This window comes from Diadema antillarum, unplaced genomic scaffold, assembly GCF_040938485.1.
Source record: "Diadema antillarum isolate AM-2024a unplaced genomic scaffold, OU_Dant_1.0 scf00000046, whole genome shotgun sequence".
Taxonomy (NCBI): Eukaryota; Metazoa; Echinodermata; class Echinoidea; order Diadematoida; family Diadematidae; genus Diadema; species Diadema antillarum.
In genome coordinates this window covers 715,487-734,828 of record NW_027270935.1, presented here as the reverse complement: position 1 = coordinate 734,828, position 19,342 = coordinate 715,487, and the positions used below count along the sequence as shown (strand labels likewise).

The following is a 19,342-nucleotide window of genomic DNA, read 5'->3' as shown; positions in this document are numbered from 1 at the left end:
GTTGCTAGTATGCAGATATGATTTTATTCATCTGTATAGCACTGGTATTATTTTACAGTAGAATTGAGCAACATTTTGTGGGCTATGAAAGTTGCAACGATGACTTAGGAGTTCGAGTTCGGTCCACGCCTCTTTCCAAAGGTCTGGACGACATTGACGAAGCGGCGGTTGTACTGCATGCGGCGTTTGGCGCGGCCGACCTTCTTCTTCTTCTTTTCCTGAGGGTCAACCTACAAAGTGGATGAAATAAAACATGTCAGACACTTCATGTAAAGTGGCACCTTAGGTGAAAATTGTACTGCTGTATAGAAAATTTCAATTTATGAAACACAGACATTCCATTACAATGAAGAAAATAAACAGCAGCACTAAAACTATGAATAAGCATAACAATTTTATTTACACTAGTTTGTGTAAATTTTGCCAAATTCTGAAAGGGGATAACAGATAACAGTATTGTTACATCACATGAGGAAAAAAGGTTTCTACTGAAACTCCCTTCCATCATTTAAGATGTCTTATTGACTTCCCAAGGACAATAGCAAGGCACTTTGTGGCAGAAAACTTGAAAGGTCACATAAAATGCCAGAAAAATAGGAATAAGGCACCTCAACACTTTCATATATCATTCTACAAAATAGACAACTTAAAAAGCAATGACAAAATACATCGGAATCGGGTCAACAGAAAAACAGGACACCAACTATATTCTTTGGCTGCCTAACTTTAACACCGTGACAAACCACAGATCATTACAGAAGAGTATTTTAGTGTTTCTGGCTCTAGAGGGAGTACTCAAATACACAGTGCTGCTTGCCAGGTGCAGCCACAAAATCAGTATTTAGTGCTACAGTCAAGACATATGAGTTGTGCCTGGCATGCATGTACAGCAGAAAAAATGAGATAATATCACACATATATGATAGTATAATATTGCTGTCATGGCCTTTTCTGATTAAACTGTTTCATAATATTGTTCGGTTGCTAATCCAGTTAAAATGAATAATTAAGCATATTACACTGATCTGATTTATTGAATTTACTTTATACTTAAATTAGCAGGCAAGCCATTTTTGTGAACTATGAAAACACCAGCTTCATTGACCTACTAAATGACTAGCAAACATGTCATTAACATATGTGTTGGTATATTGATACCTTTGGCGTCTGTCCCCGCACTTTGCCAGCACGGGCCAGGGAGCCGTGAACTTTGCCTCCAAGCAGGCGGCCAGAGAGGTCCACTGTGCTGAGGTCCTGGAGTCCATTCTGGGTCAGGGTCAGGTCCTCATCCAGTGGGGTGCCACAGCATGAGAGGACTTGCTCTGTGACTGGAAGTCCAGACAGCCCCTGGATCATTACCTGCATAAAAGGTGATAATGGTCATTTTATTCATTCATTCACTGACGAAACACAACAAAAGACCCACAAGTCCAGCCCTAATTTGAGCAGGGCATCCTTTTTCCCTCAAAAAAAAAAAAAAAAAAAAAAGAACTTCCAGGAATTGATGTAGGCCTCTTAGGTGTAATACCCTCCTACTTTGGAGTATTTGGGTCTAACCACTGATCACTCCTGCCAAGTTTGGTCGAATTCCAGCTACTTGTTTTTAAACAGAGGATGTAAATAAAAAGAATGAAACTTACCTTATTTTTGCATGCATGGGCCCACCCTAGGGGCCTCCCTTTCAGGAACAACCATCATCTGTACAAACTACATCCAGTCCCTCCCCCCCCCCCCCCCCCCTAATGATTCCTGCAATATTTGGCCCACAATCCTTGGTTATAATCATGTCTTGAATTATACTGTCATCCTGATCATGTGATCAAGATCATTCATAGGAATACATGTGTATACTGAGAATGTTATTTCTGACAAAGCATCAGCTCAAGAATTTGGGCATTGGGTCGGGGGGGGGGGGATAGATAGTTCAGCTTATGTCAAAAAGCTTGGCAGCTAAACTTACCTTCAGATCACTGACAGATTCCTCCCCAGTCACCTCAACGGTGAGGGTTTGATCAGCTCGTAGAAACAGTTGCATCTTGATGCTGTGCACAGAAGTAAAAAAAAAAAGATTTTCATTTCCCTCAGGATGTAATTTCAGATTGTTAAATGATGCAATATGTTGTACCCTGGGGTACTAAATGAAAATTTGCCATTTTGTTGAATTATATATATATATATATTTTTTTTTTTTTCAGTGCTGTACACTGGGTTACCAAAAAATGTGTAAAAATAATTTTTTACTATCATTATGCACAAATTGTTTTCTTGTTTGTGATTATGCAACAATTAATGCATGCAAATATTTTTTTTTTCATTTACATGCTCTGTTGTAATTTTCACTGTTTAATATTATTGTACATGTTATTGTAAGAACTGATTTTGTAAAGTTGACTTTGAATGAGACTGGAAATCAAATTTTGTTTATTATCCAAGACAGTGTCAGTTACTTTCAATAATGTTCTAGCATTCAATGAATGAATGAATGATGAAGTGCGTGTTTACTGATAGCATACATCTTATCTGATGATGAGAAAATAGTTGCCATGACTGAACATTGCACAACTGAATAATAATGGACACGTGATGGCGCTACACAATGCCGTACCCCGGGGTATGGCGTGTGAATCAAATGGTATGTACAGTGTATATTGTTTCTATTGGCATTCAGATATGAACACAACAAGAGAACCTCGTTACTCTCAACAGGAATATCAAGAAACTTCATACAACAAAGATGCTGCCTAGTCCATGTTCTTAATAACACCCCCAAAGAAGTGTGTATATAACATATTAACCCCCCCCCCCCCCCCCCCCCCCCCCCCGTCTATACAAAAATGTAAGAGACAGCCAGTTAGTTACCAATTTATAAGCAAAACAACAAAATGATATAATTCTGCTTCATCATCCCTATCATCCTATGCCTCGTCTCCTTTGAAAGAGCGATCATTTGATAAACAATTAGTGAGGTGGGTCCCTAGCTCAGGAAGTCATGGGTCTTGTTCAGTTGTGATTTGATTTTCTGGTAATAATTCCTGAACAAGATGCTATATCTAAAATTCATTTCCTCTGATTACTATTATTATTTTTTTTTTACGGACTTTAAGCCAATCACTCCTCCCAATAAAGTTATCTTTCACATAGTGCAAAATCCCATCATACTTCTGAACATAACTTTCATAATGGAGTAATCAACATCTTTCACTTAATTAATATTCATGCATCAAAATCACAATCTAAGCTTTAAAACCAAGCAATGTTCACCATACACGTTCATACTGCACTGAGCTGAGCGGCCAACATTTGTAACTCAAATATTGGAAAAAGTCAAACATGAACACTTCGAAAATCTTCAAAGTCAGTAAAATCTTTGGCATTATCGCGAAATAGGTCCCCACTCCATTCACCGCCATTAATTTCGTCATAGCCGGGGACTTCTTTCAACCTCCAGAGACTTTGCACATAGTGGTGATGCACATGCAGAACGAGATGGGACTGATATCACGATTTGGCCAAATCTTTTGGTAAATCCAAATCTTTTGGTAAATCAAAATCTTCTTCTAAATCTGAGCTAAACTGGGAATTACTTACTTTGTCTGTATAGATATATAACCTGTACAGCCACAGGTACTATAGCCATAGGTTTTCCCATTCATTTTCAAACTTTTTTCATTCAATTTCACAAATTTTTACTTTAATTTCGTCACGGGATGTCGGGAATAGGCCAATCTTAGTTTCAAATTCGTCTTTCGTCATTCATTTTCAAATAAGTCCATTCAATTTAGTCATTTGGCATACATTTTCGTCATTTACAGTTCAAATTCGTCAGTCTCACTCGCAGCACTCAAAACAGCAGGATCAATTTCGTCTTTTGTCAATCATTTTCGTTAAATTTTCATTCATATTCGTCTCATATCTCTATCCGGTGTGATTTCCCAGTCATTCATGTATTTTTTTATCTGTATCCGTTCACATTTTACATTCAGGAGTTGACATACACACAAGTGTCCCCCCCCCCCCACACACACAGAACCACAGATACAGACACACATGTACACACACAAGCAATCCGAGTACACACTGATACAAACAGACGTACCGTCTCGCATACGACAACATCTAGCTAATATGAATGAAAAATTCATGAAATTGTGTGAACAAAAACGAATTTGATCTTCACATTCTGCGAACAGTCAGCAGGAGGGATGAATTTGAATGACAATTGACGATTTTGAATGCATGACTTCAAAAATGGGTAATCGTGTAGAAATGCACACCATGCACACCTACCATTTCCTTCCTTAATTTGTTAATGAAAACTTCTTGTGGCTATCAGAAATGTCAAGATGGACCATATCTGACGGTTTCATGAAATTTCATAGTCAATTGCAGAAGAAAAGTAGCTAATTTTGACTCAAAAGTACGCCGATCGACGGCCGTGTCAGCGTAGCATGATGGATGATCGATTATGTGGAGGAGCGATATAACGATGATAATCGATTGTTTTAGTCTGTAATACAGCCGCTTGTTTGGTGTTTAACCACAATAATTACGTCGGCTCGACAGTAAAATGTGGAAGAAAGAAAGTGATCTTGATGCGTCTGTTTTTTATCGTTTTATGTAATTTTCTCCTGCGTGTGACTGTATATCTGTCAACATTTTTTTGCTGACTAAATGTTGGACAGATAATATGTGTACAAAACAGTAAAAGATATATGAAAAAATGGGAATTATCCATTATGAATATTGCACAATAAAATTGATTTTTACCACAAAACAAAAGCAAATACTCATTACTGGGGTTGCAGTTTTTGTATACATAACTAAGAAAATGAAATGGAAAAATAAATACTATCATAAAAACAATTTAAGTTGAACTTATCAATCAAAAACATATTACCATTTCAATTAATATTCTGTTTCTTTTTAGGTAAAATGAGCACTTTAAGAAGTCCACAATACATGATTGTGTAACATACACTTTTAGTAATACTATTCTCATTAATTTATTAATTTAATTAGGCCTATAAATTATGAAGGTACTAGAAACAAACCCCCTTTGAATTCAACTTCCTTCTCATCTTCTTTTCTCTCTCTTTCTCTCTCCCTGGTAATAGCCTAACCTTTTTCTTCCACTTTTCCGTCAACCTCATTCTACTCCCTTCAACACTATTCAATTTGAATTATTATCAACTTTTGTCATGATGAAATCAATACATTTGTACTTGCCACAATTTTTAAAGAAAGGATCGGTGTCTTAATCCTGGTATGAATAATCGTATCAATAATTTGAATAGTGATAATCATGATAGTGGCAATGAAAACAAACAACTATCACAATAGCTCACTTGAGCCTTCGACTCAGGTGAGCTAACAATAAGGAAAAAAATACGAAAAAGAAAGTAGGGGCTACACGTATTGCACGAGTCAAGTTCGATATTGTTAGTAAGCGGCTGATTAGAGACTACCAGAATCGATTACAATCGTTGACATCGTTCTCTGCGAAATCGGTGCACCACTTTACGTTGGAGACTATGTTCGCGACCGACGTACTTTTCAACTCCGATTTCTCATTTTTCTTACCTTTTCGGCTTTCTAATTCAATGGAAACTCTCTGATATGGTTCAATTTAGCATCTCCAATAGCTGCACAAAATTTTATTGACAAACAGCGAAGCGAACGGTAGGTGTGCATTTCTACATGATTACCCAAAAATGCTTGACGAAAAACGAATTACAATTCATACATTATTACAATGTCCCATGACAACTGACAAAACTGTAGTTAGGATTTGCGTTCCACGTGCTTCTCGGGACAAAATTGAATAATAAATCTTTGAAATTGAATGACAAAAGTGCGAAAATGGATGGGAAATATAGTAAAGCAGTAGCATGCGATGATGGCTGAGCTTCCTACAGTGATTAACGCTACGCTAGGCCATTCAGAAACTCCACGCTTGGCCCAATGCAATGGCAATGCATATCGTCGACATCTAATGCAATGCTTCAATCACACACATACACACAGCACAGCATTACGTGCGTGTATCTAACACAGGCCCAAGCATTTCTAATCACGTTAGCTCCCACACCACACAGCCACAAGTAAATACTATCTTACCCTTCAAACAGTACAAATGGCCTATCAAATCTCATGAAGAGTCACTCACAAAGAAAGTCAAAATTCCTCAGTCATATATGACACTGTCTGATTGATATCTGATCGCAAAGATACAATCTAAGTCTTAAATTTTGCATTATATGGGGAGATTATTTCACCACCTTTCGTAAATCCACGATGTCGCAAGGAAAAGAAATTCTTGGGGAAACAGCGCCGCCAACCTCAAATGTATGATCAAGCGCTTGAAATATGGCGGCGCCCAGGTGGTCACTTGTGCGTTTTCTTAGACTGAAACCATGGATGAGCTCCTTTCACGGTCGACATGAAGGGCAAGTTACAAGATTCAATCCAGTGGTGAGTTTTGATTGTTTCTGACAGAATCTAATACTACGTGTATGAGATGATTGCCACGAACTGCGCTCTTCTTCGAGAGGTCGCACAGACATCCCACGCGCGCGCCCATGCCATAATGACTCGGCCTCAGTCACGGCACCTGTAGTCACAGACTAGCCCCGGAGACCCGCCGTTGTACGTTGGGGCTGCTGGTCGCAGTTAGTCACAGACTAGATCTAGACACAGCACAGGCAGGGTCCTGTGCCAGGCAGGGGACCCAAAAGAAAAGAAAGCAATATAAAAAGGGTATAAATTCAGAAGTATATTTATGCCAGTGCATGGACAGCGTGAAATGATTTGACTAAGTGTTCATAGTGTAGCCTTGTGGGAGTGAGCAGGGCCCTACCCGTGGATTCTCCAAATTGTTCTGTTTTTCACTTTGGTGACAATGGTGTCCTTGCTGTTAATAATTTCCCCAATTTCCACTCTACCACTGACACTCATACTCACTGCTTGCTTGATTGGAAAGTTTATGCTTTGTGCAGTCACAAGCTAGACAAATCACTCACTGATGATGATATAGATTTAAATTTACTGCCAGATACTATTACTGGTTTTCATCTCGTTTGTTCAGCCCTCTCGTTACTAATAACTATCAACCAATGTTAATGCACAGTATTTTTATTTGTGTTTATCGCTATTGTATTAATATAGCATGTCTTTTGTTTGTTTGTGTTTGTCTTTCTGTGCTGTGTAGTTCATGTGGTGTCATTTTGTATGATGTGCTGTTTGCAATCTAAATAGGTCATACTGGAGAATCTTCATATCCACCCTCAATTTACAAGGTCTAGCAATGAATAACACTAAGTTTACCCCTAGCTACAAAATCGCAAAGCAAACATGTATGATGTACAATGTATAGTATGAAGTACAATGTAAGAACTGTAAATACTCAATTCCGTTTCAACTACTTGAAATTGGAATGGAATAAAACAGTTCAAAAAAGGTAACAAAATGAAGGATTTCAATGGACTGAATGAGATATTTACATCAAATCATACTTGGAAATGATATTTAATTTTATATGCATCAATTGACAAAGAATTTGAATGTTTTATTTACAAATACACTTTGATAATGATAATTTCTTGAATATTCGAATGCATTTTCTCTCAACTTCTCAATGTGTCATGTCCCTTTACTGTCTTGACTTTGACAGGTTTCCATGCCAAGACCTTTGCACACCTCACCATGCAGAGCAAAGAGAAATTATTACTTCATCTCACCCTACCCAAGGAGAGAGCCAATCAAAGATGAAGCAAGGACAGAGGTCATAGAATGCAAAGAGGACTTTAAGCATGTAGAGCGTCTTTTACCAACACTGCAGATCCCCCAACCTCCTGAACACAAGGTGTACCCAACTCCTTCCGGATGGTCTCCTCCAAAAGGTATTCAAACTGAAGTTTTGTTCTTCGAGTTGGGGGTAAGAAGGAAGCATGTAATAAAAGCATAACTGATTGTAGAGCTTGTTGTTCTTATAGTCAGCTGAGCAGGTGGGCATTTCATGATGTACAGTGACTGTGAGGTGAGTTAATATGTTTTATATTTCTTTATAAACAGTTCTGTAAATGGTAGCATGGGGATTCATTGTGTGGGAAGGCTGGTCCGGCCTGGATATATTTGAGAATTCTTGTAAACGAATTGTGTGCAGCTTATCACTTATCTCTGTGTAAGTACACACACAGCCAAAGAATCTCAAGTGGAATCGACCATTATCATTGCATATACACTTTAAGGTACATATATTTGCTAATGGGCACTTCTGATGGTTTTCAAATGTACCCCTGTGAGCAGCAAATGAAGAATGATTCAATCGGACTTTCTATGTTTCCCCATTTTACTGGGCCTTTAAGTAGGACTTAATTACTGCTCCAGTTTTAAACAGATGTAGGCGTTTTGCATGATTCATAATGAAATGACAGACATTGTTTTCGAGCTACAAAGTGATACAATTTTACAATTTCAATTGTTTATCGTTTTAACCCATAGGAGCCTCAGCTGATACACCATACAGGGTGAAAAGGACAAGATTCCATGCTGTTCCAGTGTACCTAGAAACTAGGAGCTCAAACCAGCATTGGACTGTCATCAAGCATGTTAGAGGAGATATATGGGTAAGGCTTCGCTTCCTGTTCTCCATGACAAACAGTATTCAGTTCTGTAAGTCTATTATAAAGTCAGTCCATTTAAGCTAGGGTATCACTGTGATTATGTGGAAACCAACCAGCAAAATCATTCAAACTTTATTCTTTTATTGCTCTTGAAAGATGTAAGACATAGATTGAGCTGCTTGAGCCAAGTTCATGAAGTATATACATACACACCAAATGAATAATGCAAGTTGTGAAGGATATTCCTGAGGTTGATCAATGTTGGCAAGAATCTTGGCATGAGCAATAATGATAAAATGTTGTTTGTTTTTTTCTTATTTGTCATTCTTGAAAAATGTGCTAGAGGGAGATTTTAGCCGACTGAGATGTAGGGGTTATCCACACGATTATACAATTTCAAGTTGTTAAAATGAGTACAGTAACAAAAAGGGGTGTAGGGACCAGGCTCTGGCAAACAAAAGCAAAAAATGAATAAATAAAAAAATAAGGAAAGGGAGAAGACTAGCCCAGCTTTAATTTATTAGCATCAAGTTAACTAAGTGCAAGGAGATGGCCTCATTTGGTCCACTAGAGGGGAGGGGAGGGTGGTCCCAATGATTTTGGCAAATAGCTAATTTCTGAAAGTATTTGTGTCTACAGTATGTCCAGGATTGGTTGCCAACTTTCATTTCTATTCATGCATTTTTTTCCTTTTCCAACAGAAACATTAATACTTTACAGAAATTGAATACATAGATTACATCACAATGCATAATAAAGGATAAGTTTACAGAATATTGTAAGTTTACGGAAATGCTGGATGTGGGGAGGAATGCTAAAAAGCTTTGATAACATACACATGTTGAGTTTAACAAACTAGCCACAGCCAGGTGTCCTCTTGAAGTACTACCTCAAAAAAGTTATAAGAATTCTCTGTGGCTGCATCCAATAGATGAAACTGATATACTCAGAAATGTCTTGTTGGTTTTGAGTTCATTTTCCTATGTTTTGTGTTACAGACACTTGCAACAGATCTACAGCATTACCTTGAGGAGCAAGAAGGCAAAGCAATTCCAGTCACCGTGAATGAGTACGCCATGAGGATACGCTACAAAGGGCTATATGAGGATAAAGCTCGACAGTGGCTTGAGGAGAAAGGATTCTAGCTCACATTCTCAACAGTCTTTGGTGAAAATATTTATGGACTTATTCATGGACAATTGGACTTTCATATACATCAAATCTCACTGATATGTTGATGCCATACAGTGTAAGATTTGGTTGCATAGACATTTGCACTTTGTATGAGATATGAATATGAATAATGGTAGATCATTCATGCATATTTGCAGAATGAAGTGCATATTTCAGCAGTGTTTTTCTACTTGTTGAGTTACATATGCATCTAATTTACTCAAATCAATAATGCATTCATGTGTTTAGTTGTTGTTTTTTGCAACTTATTGACAAATTTCCCTTCATCAACGTAAACAAGCCCCCATTATTCAGTGTTCTAGTAATAGCCATGATAAAGAAATCACAGGCATACCCTAGTGTGTATGTCCATGACTTTCTTTTTTTCCAATCATGGCTACTACTAGAACATTAACCCTATTCCAACTTGGGGGGGGGGTCAAATTGACCCCCCCTCGACATTTCGCGCTACGATTCTGCAACGCGCAAAGATTTTTTGTTTCATGACTTTTTTCACTGAAGTCTCCTGCATATTTTGAGACCAAATTTGCGACGTCCAGGTACACCGTTCTGAAGTTACGTAATGTTTTGCATATGCATGTCAACCCGAAAACAGCTCAAATTTGTGATATCGTGTGCAAATTTAATGTAAATTTTGTTTTTTGGTTAAATTGATATAAATTAGATTATTTCAACTTTTAACCAGTGAAATTAATCGATTCTAATATAGATAAGCTTGAAAAAGTACCTGCAACAAATTTTGGCAAAATAACAATAGAAAACAAAAGGTCGAAAAAACAATGAAATACATAAGAAATTAACAAAACAAGAAAAAACAAAAGAAAATGATTTTGATTGTGCTAATTTTTTACAAGATAATTGTTCGATGTGTCTTGAGAAACTCTGACACAAAAATTTAGCAATCCTTCAGTCTTTTTAATGGAGTTGTAGGTGAAAATATGACTTCATGCTTAAATTTGCACAATTAATTTACTAAAAATAGAAAATCAATTTTTTTTTTGATTGTATAACCATGTAATCTTGTAGTTGACGTCTGGCTCTATGTTTAGGCAAAATTTTGCGGCAATCGCGCAATCCGCGGCCGAGATCTGAAGGGGGGTCAAATTGACCCCCCCCTCAGTAAAAGCCTGGTCTCAAATAGCCCAGTTGAAATAGGGTTAAATAATCAGTGCTTATTTATGTTGATGAAGGGTAATTAGTCAATAAGTAGTCTCTAGTCTACCTTGTTGAGTAATAGCCTTTTTGTTGGACTTGCAGCAAGGGAAAAGAAGAGCAAGTGTTGGAGAATGCCTATACTTGTATTCACTTCACAATTCTGCTGTGATATAAAAACTACTTTGTACATCATGTCTAGTTATCTGTTCAGGGAATTCAGACACAGTGGTTTGCTGTGAATAAAAGAGGCATCAAAAGGACAGAAAGAATCAAGATCAACCTGCAGTACTCTCCTGTCCTGTGTTTGCTCTCCAATCACATTCACCCATAATGTATTTACAGCTAGAGAAGCTGAATTAATAAACACATACTCTCAATTTACTGTCATTGTAAGTACACAATCCATGCACTCATGAATTGATGTAATTATTATTGACCTGAAAATTCATTTGAGAGTTTTGAAACCCAATTTCTCACATAGATGTATGCTCACATACGTAAACTTTGTGGTTTTTCATTTTGACCAGCTTTAGGTAAGACCCTACCCAAAAACATAGGAGTAACAATAATGACCTGTTAGAAGGAAATACAGTTTTGTACAATTGTATATGTAATTTTTCTTATTTTCGTAAACTGTTCCAGTGACCTGTGGGTGCATCATGTGTGTACAGTGTATTGCCTTTGCTCCTCCCCTTCATTACACATGCAACACCAACAGCACTTTGGCAATCCCCCCCCCTCCCCAAGCACACACATTTTCAGATTAATTCCAATGTAAATACATTGTAGCAGGTGAAATTTACATACAGTATTTAGCTCCAATTATCAAATCAAACCATTTGGAAGTGAGAGAAAAAGTATGGATATATATTTTGAAGAGCTTTCCTTGCTTTGAATGTCTGTTGTACCTGTCCATTGATCTGAAGTTTAAATTTATATACATACCGGGTACTGATGTTACTTAAAGGACAAGTTCACCTTCATAAACATAAGGATTGAGAGAATGCAGCAATATTAGTAGAACACATCAGTGAAAGTTTGAGGAAAATTGGACAATCGATGCAAAAGTTATGAATTTTTAAAATTTTTGTGTTGGAACCGCTGGATGAGGAGACTACTACAGCTTGTGAGTCATATGCGTACAACAGTATAAAGAAAATGTAAAGAAAATTCAACATATTTTCACTTTTTTCGCATAATAAAAGAGCACTTGACTTGCCTCTTTCTAAAGGCAGGGGGAATAATATTACCCATAACATTTGTCGGTAACGAGTCGGGGGAATGTGTACTTTTTTCAAAAGATGAAATTTTGTGAAATTCTCTTTATATTTTCCTTACATTGTTGTACGCATGTGACATCTCAGTTATTCACACACTGCAGTAGTCTTCTCATCCAGCGGTTACTGCACAAAAACTTCAAAAATTCATAACTTTTGAACGGATTGTCCGATTTTCGTCAAACTTTAAATGATGTGTTCTACTGATATTGCTACATTCCCTCAATCCTTATGTTAATGAAGGTGAACTTGTCCTTTAAGTGACCATGAATCACTTGTATATTTTTACATGTCAGTAGTACACCCTCCCTCTCACTACACACAATGTCTTGTTGAGACTCCTTTGTGCTAAATTCTGTGAATTTACTTTCTCAACAGCTTCATCAATAAGGTAGAGCGAAGGAAAAATTGACTTGCCCAAACCCATGAAATGCCCCCTCACACCAGCTACTGTAATGATGAATACATGTGTGTATAAAAAGAAAGTTTGTGCTAGGCTATGGAGATGAAACTCATGCCACTCTCAACCCTCTGTTCTTTGCTCCCCATGCACTTAAACAGCCATGCTGGTGGTTAGTGAGTTCACTGTTGTTGAATTAAAGGCTGCAATGTGTATGAAGTGGGTGTGTATTGTGAATTTATGGACTTTGTGTAGAGAAAGGGGGAAGAGTGTGACAAATATTGTTCAGTTTTGAGAGTTATTGCTCATACACATACACATAGATAAAACTGCCCACACACTATAGGCCCTTGTCATATATGGAGACAGCCAGAAATTGTAACAATGCCCGGGAACACACCCATGTGTCAATGATAGTTGAGACAATGTGCAGTATTTATATAACACTTTCCATTGGATACATAACACCAAGTCAAGTCAATATATATTCTGTGTATATACATGTATATATATATATATATATATATATATATATATATATATATATATATATATATATATATAGATATAGATATAGATATATATACACACACACTATAGGTAGATAGATAAATAGATTGATGCTGTGACAGCCAAATTTCAGTTCAGGGTACTCCTGTGGTGAAAACTGTAGACTCTGGAAAGTCTTTGAAATTAGAATTCAAATTGATTTGGTTTTAAGACTGTTGTTTTTTTTTTTTTGAAATTTCTGTCCATCTGAACATACCAAAATGCCACACCATAGTGCAGCAAAGACTAACATTTGCCAACACAACCAACACATAACTCCTAATGATTAATAAGTCAAACTAGATATATCTGCACTCAGAATGATTACATTATTACAACAGTCACATTGTTGCTAGGATCTACCATCGTTGCTCTTTATACAGCGACTGGGCTGTGTAAAAATACCATCAAATAAAAATCTTGACTAGAAGGATAATGAAAAGAGTACTGGTAGCTGATTTTATTGACAACACAAATGCGCTGCTATCTCCTCACAGGCTAAAAAGATGGTGTCAAAGAAAGAGCATGAATCTATTTATATAGTATTATAAGCTAAAGCTGACTTGAACCATTCAATGTGCCTTTATCAAACAAAGTGATGGGAGTTATCTTCCTAAGCAGTGGTGCTGCATGCACCAATATCATTTCCCTCGTTACAAGCTTTGCTTCAAGCCAAATTAATCATGAATATTCATGAGAGGAGGTAATCGTCGTGCCTGCGCCTTGATATGATGCGTACGTGCGTGTGTGTATGCGTGATCTCATTCAAGCTTTACACAACAGTCCCACATATTAGTAATAATGCTAGTGCCGTGGTTGTCAATAAATTACATACATACATGTACTAACGTTAGATCGGCAAAATTACTTCCCTGCACCATTAGTCAAGGATGCATCCTGATTTGTCACCACATCTACACACTGAGGAGTGTAATGCAATCATTCGGAAGCTACTGAATTGTCACAAAGAGGTGCGTATGTCCATCTTGACGCGTTTAGCGTTTGTCATGTCAGTAGAGCAGCAGTCTTGCTGCTTGCGCAACCATAACCAATAACCCCCTCCGCCCGGGCCGCGTTTTTTTTTAAGACGGCACAGATTGGGGCATGGCGCGTGTTAAACCTATGGGAAAAACGTTGGGTTAGGGTTTTTGGTTATGGTTAGGGTTAGGGTTAGGGTTGGGGTTAGGGTTAGGGTTAGGGTTAGGGTTTGATGGTTAGGGTTAGGATTAGGATTAGGGTTAGGTTTAGGGATAGGGTCCCCGATAGATTTTTAGTTTCCCCAATCTGTGCCGTCTAAAAAAAACACGCGCCCGGGCCGCCGCGAGCCGGGTCGGCCGGGGCAGGTGCGGGTGTGGGAGTGTTGGGCGTGGTGTCACTTCTACTTTCAAAGAGTGATGTGAAAATGCTTGAATCAGTTTAGACACAAACCGTCTGTCAGGAGGAGTCTTATTTTTTTTTAACGTTATCGCTCTCCTCCTGAGGGGATCCGTGACGCCAGACACAGTCTCCGCGGAACATATCCCCAACGACCAAGGCAGATACAGACCGATCTTTCGGTCAAGAATCAGTTCAGAGGAGAGCAACAAAGTTGGTATCTGAAGTTAAATCGTTGTCATATCCTGAGAGACTTGAGTATTTGGGCATTCCATCCGTAGACTATCAACATGAACATTCAGATATGATTCAAGTGTTCAAGATTTAGCATGATATTGAAGACTTTGATCCAGCTATTCTCTTTTAGTCTTGGTCATCAATGATCAAGTTACATGTGGTCATAAGTTTAAGTTGTATAAAGGAAAGTGTTGACCTAGTAAAAGGTTGAACTCTTTCAGTCAGAGAGTAAATATTTGGAATAGCCTTTGTGCAGAACCTGTGCAGGCAACATCAGTGAACAGCTTCAAGTCTAAGCTTAATGGTCACTGGAAGCAGAAACATAACAAATTTAATCCAGATTGCATAAACTGACCATCCTATGGATACATCACATGGAACTCCTAAGGCTCAGGATTGAATCCTTTGAATGACCCTCTACAAGTGTTCAACTTGCTGGGCATCATTGTAGGTAATTAAGGTAATTCAGGTACCATTATTTAGTTTTACCACATGTTGATGTAGAACTGGAATTAGATTAGGGCCAGTCCTAGAGAAAAGCGTTTTTTGTGATACAATGTACACATGTATTACAAATAAATTTACAAGCTTGTTCATCATCTTAATACAAACTTAAAGTCAGATGTGTGTGTGTGTGTGCCCAAGACTGGAAGAAGACAAAAATTCAATTCATTTTTATTTTTTTTAATGTACGCGGTACTGGTAATTAGAAAGAATGTCAAGTTACAGTGGTTTATCCAAATGTATAAGTTGTAACCGTTAACACCAATTTTGAATATTTTCCTTGTCCATACAGCATCCTGTGAAGAAATTCATTGGTGCTTGTGATGAATATAACACAGCCATGAACAAATGCTTCAAGAAGGAGGTAAATATTATGCCATGTACCTAATGGGGGATGGGGTCAGGGAAGCAGGTGTGATATCATAAGAGGGTTGGCCAATTCTACAACATATCTGTCTTGTACACAAGTAACTATACACAACCCTATCACTGTACTACATGTATTTAAACGCCATGCTTTGTAGTAGTGTAGTGGTGTTAGTGTAGTGTTACTCCTTTTCCAGAAGGTAATACAATGTATTTTCACCCTGAAGACACACAGGAATATGTGAATCATATGTGTTCTAAAATCTATGCACTCAACGTTCAATATTTATCCAAAACTCACTTTGGCAGCTTTTGTCAGCTTATATTAATCAACCTCTAAGTTTCAATACGTGTATGGACAAAGTAGATCTCCAGAAAATGAGGTGAGGAATTCCTACAATAGAATAGAAACAGCAGCCTGTAAAGATAGAAATCCCCAAATAATGATGTGAAATTTTTCAAAAAAGCATCAATGTCATGGAACAGTTCCTCATACTCACACAGTTATCATGCTTACTTTGGCCCATATGTTATATTTATACCCACATGTTTTACAATGACAATACATGTAATAGTATTAGTAGTAAGATGATTATTGAATAGTAATTGATATAGTGAATTTCAACTGACACGGTAGAATTAAACGTGTGTTTACATTCATCCGGCCTGGGGTATAATTTTTCTTGATGTAGCCAGTTTTGAGAGTTTTTTTAAGGTTAACTTCTACAAGATTGACTGCATTCATTTTGAGAAAACCTTATCCAAAAGTAGTAATTATTGGGACTGACTTTAGCAAGATTTATGATAACCATATGCAGTGCTTTCCTCACATGTATGTATTTTGTCGTGATATTACTTGCTGCCAGATAACAAGTGAAAATTGAAATTTCGCAAATTTTATTCATCACCTTCAATATCCCTTCTCTTGTTCACAGTACCACATACGGTTACAAGCCAACAAAGAGAAGACAGAAGCACGAAGGAAAAGAATGGGCTTGGCAGACTGACTGAGAATGATGTGCCTGCAGCGTTGTGCAACTATCTCCTTTTATCATGTCAGCCTGGAGTTATCTATTGGTGCAAGATTTTGAAAGAGAAAGAATGTCATGACGAATACTAATTGCCTTTCAACATTCATTGCTCAGAATAATGATTGAAATTCTAAATATGTTTGTACCTATGTAAATACATAATGATTGATTTGTACAGCATATTGTAAATAAATTATATCCACTCTTGAATTTCCTATTCAGCCTGTGTTTGATGAGTAGAGTTTTCATGCATGGAAGTGTGACTTTATGCATAAAATCTCCAGAACAACATATGCATACTTACAGTGCACTCCCGTTATGATAAACATGGTTATAACGAAATCCTGGTTACAAGAAAGTAAAATTTCAGGCCACAACAATATCCGCAGTATGTTTTTTATTGTTTATTTGTTTGGTTATAATGAAATTTTGATAGAACAAAAGAAAACTGCTAGTTACGAGGACTTCGTTGTTACGGGAGTCCACTGTATGTATATTTAAAACCAATATGCATGCATACAATATAGTACATTGAAACTCACTGAAGGCACAGATGACATTCCTACCTTTGTGTGTATGTGTGTGTGTGTGTGTGTGTATTCTAGTAAATGGCTTCAGTTTGGGATATTGTTGTGCTTTACTCCATACAACCATGGATACTTTTCACACTGGGCGCATGCCCATTTATTTGGAGTGCAGTGAGAACTTGCCCTCTTAAGACCCAAAGGGAACCTAAGGGGTATACATATACTGAAATAATTCATCTGCCCATTCTGCATAATGTTATGTGGGATCTGCATGCAAGACAATACATACAGTACTACACACTATTCAGATGGGAAAATTCAAAAATTTGTAAACATATCCTTCATTGTTGTATATGCACCAATATACTGCTAGTAAATGAAGCCTAATTCACTTACTTACTAATTTAAATATTATTTTGGATGGTTTTTCTATTTCAATTAATCAATTTATTGAAGTAAAGAAAATTTAGATTTTCAGAAACAATGTAGTATGTGCAGATGCCATTTCTTTGAACAAACTATCATGTCTCCAGTGGAAGACTTACGAGAATGTTTGTGTGTGTGTCTGGAAGAGGCATGGGATGTAATTTTCCCCCTTTTTTTTCAATTATGCTTATGTTGTCTTGCATTTTAGGGCAACGCTGTCTTTCTGTGTTTTTGTATATGTCACTTTTGTCTTGGTGTGTTGAGTCTTCAAAAAAAGAAGAAAAGTTGTGTGTGTCCATAGATATAGATCATATGTACAGTTGTATGTATACTATTTTTTTTTGAGGGGGGGGGGAGGAATTCAGGGAGGTGTGTGGGTATCTCTAAATGGTTCAGAGATTTTGAAGTGGACGAGTCCTAAATCAAAACTACAATCACTGAAGTCATGAGATGTATGTGAAAGACTTCATTTAGCAACTTGCTCATACAAAAAAAGAAAGAAAGAAAATGGTTACATTCACCTGGACTAGTTTGACAGACACAAGATGAACACAAATGTACAAAACCAAATCAAAGACTTGGAATCTGCTGATACGTCCCGGGATAATTGTCCTAGTGGTGGTTGTCCCATTGGTAGTTGTCCAAGCAGAAAATGATACAAATACCCATAATCAACCTAAATTGTGCATGATGTCTAAAGCTGTCGGTCGGTTCGCACTGTAGTGTATGAATACTATGATCTCTGAAAAAAAAAAAGAAAAAAAAAACAGCCTTGAATCTAGACTAGGTAGTTGAATCCACAGAACTCTGAACCACGTGCGCGTGTGTTTTACTTTTGGGGTACTAGTACATGTACATACAGGTACAGTACTAACACAGAGAGTTCTGTGGTACCTCAATGCACTATTTACGCTCTACACGTACAACTATCGCGGAATTAACGTGCGGAAGATAGTCTGACGGCAACACATCATCAGCGACAGTAATTTCGATCGCAGCTGATTTGCTCTGTGAATTTGTATTAGAATGGAAAGCAGAGGGAAACGGGTTTCTGCCTTCGCTGTATTTAAGGCAAGTGTTAAATAATCGTACGAAAGTTAAAATATTTATTTTTGTTGTGCCTCGGTCGTGGACCAAGCTCCGAGCTGCACCATCACCATCCATGCACAATGCTAACCAACTCCGCCCGGGGCGCCGGGCGGCCGGGCGCTCCTTCACCACGCAGTTTGCTTCGCGTTCGGGCTGGTCGCAGTTAATAGCACAGTGCATACATGCACTGCCTGACGAATCATAGAATTCGCGAAATGAACAAACCACTAATCACCATCGTTGGGGTTTCCCATTCCTTTGCTCCAGTGACACTGCAGTGGGCTGGGAGGCAGTTGAATACAAGTGTGTACTGTACTTGGTGGTATTCCATTACACTTACAGATTAGATAAGTTTACTTGTCACATAATTTAATGGCAATTGCAATGCCCTTATAGTACAGTAAGAGGAACAGGATATTTTGCATGGCAACACAACAATAACATGAACAATTTGAATTCCAGTTTTGTGGGCCCAAAAATGGTGATGAGTAGCATGAATGGATGTTCTAACAGTATTAGGTTTTTTCATTGAGACTTCCTTATGTATGTCCCCCACCAATTTTGCCTTCTGTCTGACCACTACGCTGTCCCC

The 19,342-nt window shown here is 37.7% G+C and overlaps 3 protein-coding genes across 4 annotated transcripts; 2 read left to right on the top strand and 1 right to left on the bottom strand.

The window, feature by feature from the left end:
- LOC139715129 (ubiquitin-like FUBI-ribosomal protein eS30 fusion protein) lies at positions 1–6,304 on the bottom strand. 2 transcript variants are annotated; one of them, XM_071626745.1, is made up of 4 exons: positions 6,118–6,167; positions 1,961–2,042; positions 1,159–1,359; positions 1–230 (listed from the first exon to the last, which is right to left on the bottom strand). In XM_071626745.1, exons 1-4 carry the CDS (start codon positions 6,150–6,152, stop codon positions 105–107), a joined length of 444 nt encoding a protein of 147 aa, XP_071482846.1. In that variant the 5' UTR covers positions 6,153–6,167; the 3' UTR covers positions 1–104. The 2 variants fall into 2 exon arrangements, with proteins under 2 accessions (XP_071482846.1, XP_071482852.1); XM_071626751.1 differs by lacking the exon at positions 6,118–6,167 and adding an exon at positions 6,279–6,304 and having other exon boundaries at positions 5–230.
- A 78-nt stretch (positions 6,305–6,382) lies between these two features.
- Positions 6,383–9,766, top strand: LOC139715119 (large ribosomal subunit protein mL49-like). Its single transcript, XM_071626736.1, has 4 exons — positions 6,383–6,471; positions 7,670–7,898; positions 8,500–8,624; positions 9,620–9,766. Exons 1-4 carry the CDS (start codon positions 6,418–6,420, stop codon positions 9,764–9,766), a joined length of 555 nt encoding a protein of 184 aa, XP_071482837.1. The 5' UTR covers positions 6,383–6,417.
- A 4,320-nt stretch (positions 9,767–14,086) lies between these two features.
- On the top strand, positions 14,087–16,764 carry LOC139715108 (COX assembly mitochondrial protein 2 homolog). The gene is made up of 3 exons (XM_071626726.1): positions 14,087–14,167; positions 15,604–15,675; positions 16,613–16,764. Exons 1-3 carry the CDS (start codon positions 14,087–14,089, stop codon positions 16,682–16,684), a joined length of 225 nt encoding a protein of 74 aa, XP_071482827.1. The 3' UTR covers positions 16,685–16,764.
- The last annotated feature ends 2,578 nt before the right edge of the window (positions 16,765–19,342 follow it).

What these genes read in the sequence shown, in the direction of transcription:
- LOC139715129 (XM_071626745.1), bottom strand. Translation starts at nt 6,152, where the DNA reads ATGAGATTTGATAGGCCATTTGTACTGTTTGAAGG. An exon ending in AATCTGTCAGTGATCTGAAG is followed by an intron (nt 1,360 to 1,960) that starts GTAAGTTTAGCT and finishes CCTTTTATGCAG; the next exon opens with GTAATGATCCAGGGGCTGTC. An exon ending in TGCGGGGACAGACGCCAAAG is followed by an intron (nt 231 to 1,158) that starts GTATCAATATAC and finishes TCCACTTTGTAG; the next exon opens with GTTGACCCTCAGGAAAAGAA.
- LOC139715119 (XM_071626736.1), top strand. Translation starts at nt 6,418, where the DNA reads ATGAGCTCCTTTCACGGTCGACATGAAGGGCAAGTTACAAGATTCAAT. An exon ending in CGGATGGTCTCCTCCAAAAG is followed by an intron (nt 7,899 to 8,499) that starts GTATTCAAACTG and finishes TTTAACCCATAG; the next exon opens with GAGCCTCAGCTGATACACCA. An exon ending in ATGTTAGAGGAGATATATGG is followed by an intron (nt 8,625 to 9,619) that starts GTAAGGCTTCGC and finishes TTTGTGTTACAG; the next exon opens with ACACTTGCAACAGATCTACA.
- LOC139715108 (XM_071626726.1), top strand. Translation starts at nt 14,087, where the DNA reads ATGCATCCTGATTTGTCACCACATCTACACACTGAGGAGTGTAATGCA. An exon ending in TACTGAATTGTCACAAAGAG is followed by an intron (nt 14,168 to 15,603) that starts GTGCGTATGTCC and finishes TTGTCCATACAG; the next exon opens with CATCCTGTGAAGAAATTCAT. An exon ending in ACAAATGCTTCAAGAAGGAG is followed by an intron (nt 15,676 to 16,612) that starts GTAAATATTATG and finishes TCTTGTTCACAG; the next exon opens with TACCACATACGGTTACAAGC.